This window comes from Protopterus annectens, chromosome 16.part0 (genome assembly GCF_019279795.1).
Source record: "Protopterus annectens isolate FY-2018-M chromosome 16.part0, PAN1.0, whole genome shotgun sequence".
Classification (NCBI taxonomy): Eukaryota; Metazoa; Chordata; order Ceratodontiformes; family Protopteridae; genus Protopterus; species Protopterus annectens.
The window spans coordinates 702,701,871-702,711,642 of record NC_056750.1 but is presented as its reverse complement, the minus strand read 5'-3'; the positions used below and the strand labels follow the sequence as shown (position 1 = coordinate 702,711,642).

The following is a 9,772-nucleotide window of genomic DNA, read 5'->3' as shown; positions in this document are numbered from 1 at the left end:
CCCATTCAAGGTCATCCAGAGATGGACTTGGGGGCGATGATAGCCGCCCATTCAAGGTGATGCAGAGATGGACTTGGGGAACCGATGATAGCCCCCCAAGATGGACTTGGGGACAATGATAGCCCATTCAAGGTCATCCAGAGATGGACTTGGGGGGACGATGATAGCCCCCCATTCAAGGTCATCCAGAGATGGACTTGGGGGGACGATGATAGCCCCCATTCAAGGTCATCCAGAGATGGACTTGGGGGGACGATGATAGCCCCCCAACATGGACTTAGGGGACGATGATAGCCCCCATTCAAGGTCATCCAGAGATGGACTTGGGGGGACGATGATAGCCCCCCAAGATGGACTTGGGGGGACGATGATAGCCCCCCATTCAAGGTCATCCAGAGATGGACTTGGGGGGACGATGATAGCCCCCCAAGAAGGACTTGGGGGGACGATGATAGCCCCCCATTCAAGGTCATCCAGAGATGGACTTGGGGGGACGATGATAGCCCCCCATTCAAGGTCATCCAGAGATGGACTTGGGGGGACGATGATAGCCCCCCATTCAAGGTCATCCAGAGATGGACTTGGGGGGATGATAGCCCCCCATTCAAGGTCATCCAGAGATGGACTTGGGGGGACGATGTTAGCCCCCCAAGAAGGACTTGGGGGACGATGATAGCCCCCCATTCAAGGTCATCCAGAGATGGACTTGGGGGGACGATGATAGCCCCCCATTCAAGGTCATCCAGAGATGGACTTGGGGGGACGATGATAGCCCCCCATTCAAGGTCATCCAGAGATGGACTTGGGGGACAATGATAGCCCCCCCAGAAGGACTTGGGGGGACGATGATAGCCCCCCATTCAAGGTCATCCAGAGATGGACTTGGGGGGACGATGATAGCCCCCCATTCAAGGTCATCCAGAGATGGACTTGGGGGGACGATGATAGCCCCCAAGATGGACTTGGGGGGACGATGATAGCCCCCCATTCAAGGTCATCCAGAGATGGACTTGGGGGACGATGATAGCCCCCCAAGATGGACTTGGGGGGACGATGATAGCCCCCCATTCAAGGTCATCCAGAGATGGACTTGGGGGACGATGATAGCCCCCCAAGATGGACTTGGGGGACAATGATAGCCCCCCATTCAAGGTCATCCAGAGATGGACTTGGGGGGACGATGATAGCCCCCCAAGATGGACTTGGGGGACAATGATAGCCCCCCATTCAAGGTCATCCAGAGATGGACTTGGGGGGACGATGATAGCCCCCCATTCAAGGTCATCCAGAGATGGACTTGGGGGGACGATGATAGCCCCCCATTCAAGGTCATCCAGAGATGGACTTGGGGGACGATGATAGCCCCAAGATGGACTTGGGCACGATGATAGGACCCCACTCAAGGTCATCCAGAGATGGACTTGGGGGGACGATGATAGCCCTTCATTCAAGGTTATCCAGAGATGGACTTGGGGGGACGATGATAGCCCTTCATTCAAGGTTATCCAGAGATGGACTTGGGGGACGATGTTAGCCCCCCAAGAAGGACTTGGGGGACGATGATAGCCCCCCATTCAAGGTCATCCAGAGATGGACTTGGGGGGACGATGATAGCCCCCCAAGATGGACTTGGGGGGACGATGATAGCCCCCCATTCAAGGTCATCCAGAGATGGACTTGGGGGGACGATGATAGCCCCCCAAGAAGGACTTGGGGGGACGATGATAGCCCCCCATTCAAGGTCATCCAGAGATGGACTTGGGGGGACGATGATAGCCCCCCATTCAAGGTCATCCAGAGATGGACTTGGGGGGACGATGATATCCCCCAAGAAGGACTTGGGGGGACGATAGCCCCTCATTCAAGGTCATCCAGAGATGGACTTGGGGGGACGATGATAGCCCCCCATTCAAGGTCATCCAGAGATGGACTTGGGGGGACGATGATAGCCCCCCATTCAAGGTCATCCAGAGATGGACTTGGGGGGATGATGATAGCCCCCCATTCAAGGTCATCCAGAGATGGACTTGGGGGGACGATGATAGCCCCCCATTCAAGGTCATCCAGAGATGGACTTGGGGGGACGATGATAGCCCCCCAAGAAGGACTTGGGGGGACGATGATAGCCCCCCATTCAAGGTCATCCAGAGATGGACTTGGGGGGACGATGATATCACCCAAGAAGGACTTGGGGGGACGATAGCCCCTCATTCAAGGTCATCCAGAGATGGACTTGGGGGGACGATGATAGCCCCCCATTCAAGGTCATCCAGAGATGGACTTGGGGGACAATGATAGCCCCCCCAGAAGGACTTGGGGGGACGATGATAGCCCCCCATTCAAGGTCATCCAGAGATGGACTTGGGGACGATGATAGCCCCCCAAGAAGGACTTGGGGGACGATGATAGCCCCCCATTCAAGGTCATCCAGAGATGGACTTGGGGGGACGATGATAGCCCCCCATTCAAGGTCATCCAGAGATGGACTTGGGGGGACGATGATAGCCCCCCATTCAAGGTCATCCAGAGATGGACTTGGGGGGACGATGATAGCCCCCCAAGAAGGACTTGGGGGACGATGATAGCCCCCCATTCAAGGTCATCCAGAGATGGACTTGGGGGGACGATGATATCACCCAAGAAGGACTTGGGGCGACGATTGCCCCTCATTCAAGGGCATCCAGAGATGGACTTGGGGGCACGATGATAGCCCCCATTCAAGGTGACCCAGAGATAGACTTGGGGGCGATGATAGCCCCCAAGATGGACTTGGGGGCGATGATAGCCCCCATTCAAGGTCATCCAGAGATGGACTTGGGGGCGATGATAGCCCCCAAGATGGACTTGGGGGCGATGATAGCCCCCAGTCAAGGTCATCCAGAGATGGACTTGGGGGGACGATGATATCCCGCAAGAAGGACTTGGGGGGACGATAGCCCCTCATTCAAGGTCATCCAGAGATGGACTTGGGGGACGATGATAGCCCCCCATTCAAGGTCATCCAGAGATGGACTTGGGGGGACGATGATAGCCCCCCATTCAAGGTCATCCAGAGATGGACTTGGGGGGACGATGATAGCCCCCCAAGAAGGACTTGGGGGGACGATGATAGCCCCCCATTCAAGGTCATCCAGAGATGGACTTGGGGGGACGATGATAGCCCCCCAAGATGGACTTGGGGGGACGATGATAGCCCTTCATTCAAGGTCATCCAGAGATGGACTTGGGGGGACGATGATAGGCCCCCATTCAAGGTGATCGGGAGATGGAGTTGGGGACGATGATAGCCCCATTCAAGGTCATCCAGAGATGGACTTGGGGACGATGATAGCCCCCATTCAAGGTCATCCAGAGATGGACTTGGGGACGATGATAGCCCCCAAGATGGACTTGGGGACGATGATAGCCCCCATTCAAGGTCATCCAGAGATGGACTTGGGGGCGATGATAGCCCCATTCAAGGTCATCCAGAGATGGACTTGGAGGGAGGATGATAGCCCCCATTCAAGGTCCTGCAGAGATGGACTTGGGGGGACGATGATAGCCCCAAGATGGACTTGGGGACGATGATAGCCCGATTCAAGGTCATCCAGAGATGGACTTGGGGGGACGATGATAGCCCCCCATTCAAGGTCATCCAGAGATGGACTTGGGGGGACGATGATAGCCCCCCATTCAAGGTCATCCAGAGATGGACTTGGGGGGATGATGAGTCCCCCAAGAAGGACTTGGGGGGACGATCATAGCCCCCCATTCAAGGTCATCCAGAGATGGGGATGATGATAGCCCCCCATTCAAGGTCATCCAGAGATGGACTTGGGGGGACGATGATAGCCCCCCATTCAAGGTCATCCAGAGATGGACTTGGGGGGACAATGATAGCCCCCCAAGAAGGACTTGGGGGGACGATGATAGCCCCCCATTCAAGGTCATCCAGAGATGGACTTGGGGGGACGATGATAGCCCCCCATTCAAGGTCATCCAGAGATGGACTTGGGGGGACGATGATAGCCCCCCATTCAAGGTCATCCAGAGATGGACTTGGGGGGACGATGATAGCCCCCCATTCAAGGTCATCCAGAGATGGACTTGGGGGGACGATGATAGCCCCCCATTCAAGGTCATCCAGAGATGGACTTGGGGGGACAATGATAGCCCCCCAAGAAGGACTTGGGGGGACGATGATAGCCCCCATTCAAGGTCATCCAGAGATGGACTTGGGGGGACAATGATAGCCCCCATTCAAGGTCGTCCAGAGATGGACTTGGGGGGACGATGATAGCCCCAAGTAGGACTTGGGACGATGATAGCCCCCCATTCAAGGTCATCCAGAGATGGACTTGGGGGGACGATGATAGCCCCCCATTCAAGGTCATCCAGAGATGGACTTGGGGGGACGATGATAGCCCCCCAAGATGGACTTGGGGGGACGATGATAGCCCCCCATTCAAGGTCATCCAGAGATGGACTTGGGGGGACGATGATAGCCCCCCATTCAAGGTCATCCAGAGATGGACTTGGGGGGACGATGATAGCCCCCCATTCAAGGTCATCCAGAGATGGACTTGGGGGGACGATGATAGCCCCCCAAGATGGACTTGGGGGACAATGATAGCCCCCCATTCAAGGTCATCCAGAAGGACTTGGGGGGACGATGATAGCCCCCCAAGATGGACTTGGGGACGATGATAGCCCCCCATTCAAGGTCATCCAGAGATGGACTTGGGGGGACGATGATAGCCCTTCATTCAAGGTCATCCAGAGATGGACTTGGGGGGACGATGATAGCCCCCCATTCAAGGTCATCCAGAGATGGACTTGGGGGATGATGATAGCCCCAAGATGGACTTGGGGACGATGATAGCCCCCATTCAAGGTCATCCAGAGATGGACTTGGGGGGACGATGATAGCCCCCCATTCAAGGTCATCCAGAGATGGACTTGGGGGGACGATGATAGCCCCCCAAGAAGGACTTGGGGGGACGATGATAGCCCCCCATTCAAGGTCATCCAGAGATGGACTTGGGGGGACGATGATAGCCCCCCAAGATGGACTTGGGGGGACGATGATAGCCCACCATTCAAGGTCATCCAGAGATGGACTTGGGGGGACGATGATATCCCCCAAGAAGGACTTGGGGGGACGATAGCCCCTCATTCAAGGTCATCCAGAGATGGACTTGGGGGGACGATGATAGCCCCCAAGATGGACTTGGGGACGATGATAGCCCCCCATTCAAGGTCATCCAGAGATGGACTTGGGGGGACGATGATAGCCCCCCATTCAAGGTCATCCAGAGATGGACTTGGGGGGACGATGATAGCCCCCCAAGATGGACTTGGGGGGACGATGATAGCCCCCCATTCAAGGTCATCCAGAGATGGACTTGGGGGGACGATGATAGCCCCCCAAGATGGACTTGGGGGGACGATGATAGCCCCCCATTCAAGGTCATCCAGAGATGGACTTGGGGACGATGATAGCCCCCCCAAGATGGACTTGGGGGGACGATGATAGCCCCCCATTCAAGGTCATCCAGAGATGGACTTGGGGGGACGATGATAGCCCCCCAAGATGGACTTGGGGGACAATGATAGCCCCCCATTCAAGGTCATCCAGAGATGGACTTGGGGGGACGATGATAGCCCCCCAAGATGGACTTGGGGGACAATGATAGCCCCCCATTCAAGGTCATCCAGAGATGGACTTGGGGGGACGATGATAGCCCCCCATTCAAGGTCATCCAGAGATGGACTTGGGGGGACGATGATAGCCCCCCATTCAAGGTCATCCAGAGATGGACTTGGGGGGATGATAGCCCCAAGATGGACTTGGGGGCGATGATAGCCCCCATTCAAGGTCATCCAGAGATGGACTTGGGGGCGATGATAGCCCCATTCAAGGTCATCCAGAGATGGACTTGGGGGCGATGATAGCCCCCATTCAAGGTCATCCAGAGATGGACTTGGGGGACGATGATAGCCCCCAAGATGGACTTGGGGGCGATGATAGCCCCCATTCAAGGTCATCCAGAGATGGACTTGGGGGCGATGATAGCCCCCAAGATGGACTTGGGGACGATGATAGCCCCCATTCAAGGTCATCCAGAGATGGACTTGGGGGCGATGATAGCCCCCAAGATGGACTTGGGGGGACGATGATAGCCCCATTCAAGGTCATCCAGAGATGGACTTGGGGGGATGATAGCCCCCAAGATGGACTTGGGGACGATGATAGCCCCCCATTCAAGGTCATCCAGAGATGGACTTGGGGGACGATGATAGCCCCCCAAGATGGACTTGGGGGACAATGATAGCCCCCCATTCAAGGTCATCCAGAGATGGACTTGGGGGGACGATGATAGCCCCCCATTCAAGGTCATCCAGAGATGGACTTGGGGGGACGATGATAGCCCCCCATTCAAGGTCATCCAGAGATGGACTTGGGGGACGATGATAGCCCCCCAAGATGGACTTGGGGGGACGATGATAGCCCCCCATTCAAGGTCATCCAGAGATGGACTTGGGGGGACGATGATAGCCCCCCAAGATGGACTTGGGGGACAATGATAGCCCCCCATTCAAGGTCATCCAGAGATGGACTTGGGGGGACGATGATAGCCCTTCATTCAAGGTCATCCAGAGATGGACTTGGGGGGACGATGATAGCCCCCCATTCAAGGTCATCCAGAGATGGACTTGGGGGGACGATGATAGCCCCCCAAGATGGACTTGGGGGGACGATGATAGCCCCCCATTCAAGGTCATCCAGAGATGGACTTGGGGGGACGATGATAGCCCCCCAAGATGGACTTGGGGGACAATGATAGCCCCCCATTCAAGGTCATCCAGAGATGGACTTGGGGGGACGATGATAGCCCCCCCAAGATGGACTTGGGGGGACGATGATAGCCCCCCATTCAAGGTCATCCAGAGATGGACTTGGGGGGACGATGATAGCCCCCCATTCAAGGTCATCCAGAGATGGACTTGGGGGGACGATGATAGCCCCCCATTCAAGGTCATCCAGAGATGGACTTGGGGGGACGATGATAGCCCCCCATTCAAGGTCATCCAGAGATGGACTTGGGGGGACGATGATAGCCCCCCATTCAAGGTCATCCAGAGATGGACTTGTGTTGACGATGATAGCCCCAAGATGGACTTGGGGGGACGATGATAGCTTTCCATTCAAGGTCATCCAGAGATGGACTTGGGGGGACAATGATAGCCCCCCAGAGATGGACTTGGGGGGGATGATGATAGCCCCCCATTCAAGGTCATCCAGAGATGGACTTGGGGGGACGATGATAGCCCCCCAAGATGGACTTGGGGGACAATGATAGCCCCCCATTCAAGGTCATCCAGAGATGGACTTGGGGGGACGATGATAGCCCCCCATTCAAGGTCATCCAGAGATGGACTTGGGGGGACGATGATATCCCCCAAGAAGGACTTGGGGGGACGATGATAGCCCCCCATTCAAGGTCATCCAGAGATGGACTTGGGGGGACGATGATAGCCCCCCAAGATGGACTTGGGGACGATGATAGCCCCCCATTCAAGGTCATCCAGAGATGGACTTGGGGGGACGATGATAGCCCCCCAAGATGGACTTGGGGGGACGATGATAGCCCCCCATTCAAGGTCATCCAGAGATGGACTTGGGGGGACGATGATAGCCCCCCATTCAAGGTCATCCAGAGATGGACTTGGGGGGTCGATGATAGCCCCAAGATGGACTTGGGGGACGATGATAGCCCCCCATTCAAGGTCATCCAGAGATGGACTTGGGGGACAATGATAGCCCCCCATTCAAGGTCATCCAGAGATGGACTTGGGGGGACGATGATAGCCCCCCATTCAAGGTCATCCAGAGATGGACTTGGGGGCGATGATAGCCCCCAAGATGGACTTGGGGCGATGATAGCCCCCATTCAAGGTCATCCAGAGATGGACTTGGGGGACGATGATAGCCCCCATTCAAGGTCATCCAGAGATGGACTTGGGGACGATGATAGCCCCCATTCAAGGTCATCCAGAGATGGACTTGGGGACGATGATAGCCCCAAGATGGACTTGGGGACGATGATAGCCCCCATTCAAGGTCATCCAGAGATGGACTTGGGGACGATGATAGCCCCCAAGATGGACTTGGGGACGATGATAGCCCCATTCAAGGTCATCCAGAGATGGACTTGGGGGACGATGATAGCCCCCATTCAAGGTCATCCAGAGATGGACTTGGGGGCGATGATAGCCCCCATTCAAGGTCATCCAGAGATGGACTTGGGGGACGATGATAGCCCCCAAGATGGACTTGGGGACGATGATAGCCCCATTCAAGGTCATCCAGAGATGGACTTGGGGGCGATGATATCCCCCAAGAAGGACTTGGGGGGATGATAGCCCCCCATTCAAGGTCATCCAGAGATGGACTTGGGGGGACGATGATAGCCCCCCATTCAAGGTCATCCAGAGATGGACTTGGGGGGACGATGATAGCCCCCCATTCAAGGTCATCCAGAGATGGACTTGGGGGACGATGATAGCCCCCCAAGATGGACTTGGGGGGACGATGATAGCCCCCCATTCAAGGTCATCCAGAGATGGACTTGGGGGGACGATGATAGCCCCCCAAGATGGACTTGGGGGACAATGATAGCCCCCCATTCAAGGTCATCCAGAGATGGACTTGGGGGGACGATGATAGCCCCCCAAGATGGACTTGGGGGGACGATGATAGCCCCCATTCAAGGTCATCCAGAGATGGACTTGGGGGGACGATGATAGCCCCCCAAGAAGGACTTGGGGGGACAATGATAGCCCCCCTTTCAAGGTCATCCAGAGATGGACTTGGGGGGACGATGATAGCCCCCCATTCAAGGTCATCCAGAGATGGACTTGGGGGACGATGATAGCCCCATTCAAGGTCATCCAGAGATGGACTTGGGGGCGATGATAGCCCCATTCAAGGTCATCCAGAGATGGACTTGGGGACGATGATAGCCCCATTCAAGGTCATCCAGAGATGGACTTGGGGACGATGATAGCCCCCAAGATGGACTTGGGGACGATGATAGCCCCATTCAAGGTCATCCACAGATGGACTTGGGGGGACGATGATAGCCCCCATTCAAGGTCATCCAGAGATGGACTTGGGGACGATGATAGCCCCATTCAAGGTCATCCCGAGGTGGACTTGGGGGGACGATGATAGCCCCCCATTCAAGGTCATCCAGAGATGGACTTGGGGACGATGATAGCCCCATTCAAGGTCATCCAGAGATGGACTTGGGGACGATGATAGCCCCAAGATGGACTTGGGGGCGATGATAGCCCCCATTCAAGGTCATCCAGAGATGGACTTGGGGGGACGATGATAGCCCCCCATTCAAGGTCATCCCGAGATGGACTTGGTGGACGATGATAGCCCCCATTCAAGGTCATCCCGAGATGGACTTGGGGGACTATGATAGCCCCCCAAGAAGGACTTGGGGGACAATGATAGCCCCCATTCAAGGTCATGTCGAGATGGACTTGGGGGGACGATGATAGCCCCCAAGATGGACTTGGGGGCGATGATAGCCCCCATTCAAGGTCATCCAGAGATGGACTTGGGGACGATGATAGCCCCCAAGATGGACTTGGGGGGACGATGATAGCCCCCATTCAAGGTCATCCAGAGATGGACTTGGGGGGACGATGATAGCCCCCCATTCAAGGACATCCAGAGATGGAATTGGGGACGATGATAGCCCCATTCAAGGTC

The 9,772-nt window shown here is 56.0% G+C and overlaps 1 protein-coding gene and 4 long non-coding RNA genes across 5 annotated transcripts; all 5 read left to right on the top strand.

The window, feature by feature from the left end:
- The first annotated feature begins 2,949 nt into the window (after window positions 1-2,949).
- Window positions 2,950-4,689, top strand: LOC122790651 (eukaryotic translation initiation factor 3 subunit A-like). Its single transcript, XM_044058176.1, has 4 exons — window positions 2,950-3,119; window positions 3,594-3,759; window positions 3,800-4,114; window positions 4,333-4,689. The coding sequence occupies exons 1-4, from the start codon at window positions 2,977-2,979 to the stop codon at window positions 4,687-4,689; spliced, it is 981 nt and encodes a 326-aa protein (XP_043914111.1). The 5' UTR covers window positions 2,950-2,976.
- Window positions 4,690-4,864: 175 nt separating this feature from the next.
- Window positions 4,865-5,064, top strand: LOC122790339. Its single transcript, XR_006362997.1, has 2 exons — window positions 4,865-4,924; window positions 5,006-5,064. It is a non-coding gene; the product is annotated as an uncharacterized LOC122790339 (long non-coding RNA).
- Window positions 5,065-5,220: 156 nt separating this feature from the next.
- LOC122790337 lies at window positions 5,221-5,429 on the top strand. The gene is made up of 2 exons (XR_006362995.1): window positions 5,221-5,289; window positions 5,371-5,429. It is a non-coding gene; the product is annotated as an uncharacterized LOC122790337 (long non-coding RNA).
- Window positions 5,430-6,626: 1,197 nt separating this feature from the next.
- Window positions 6,627-6,795, top strand: LOC122790338. The gene is made up of 2 exons (XR_006362996.1): window positions 6,627-6,682; window positions 6,764-6,795. It is a non-coding gene; the product is annotated as an uncharacterized LOC122790338 (long non-coding RNA).
- A 94-nt stretch (window positions 6,796-6,889) lies between these two features.
- LOC122790336 lies at window positions 6,890-7,542 on the top strand. The gene is made up of 3 exons (XR_006362994.1): window positions 6,890-7,069; window positions 7,280-7,407; window positions 7,488-7,542. It is a non-coding gene; the product is annotated as an uncharacterized LOC122790336 (long non-coding RNA).
- Window positions 7,543-9,772: the final 2,230 nt, after the last annotated feature.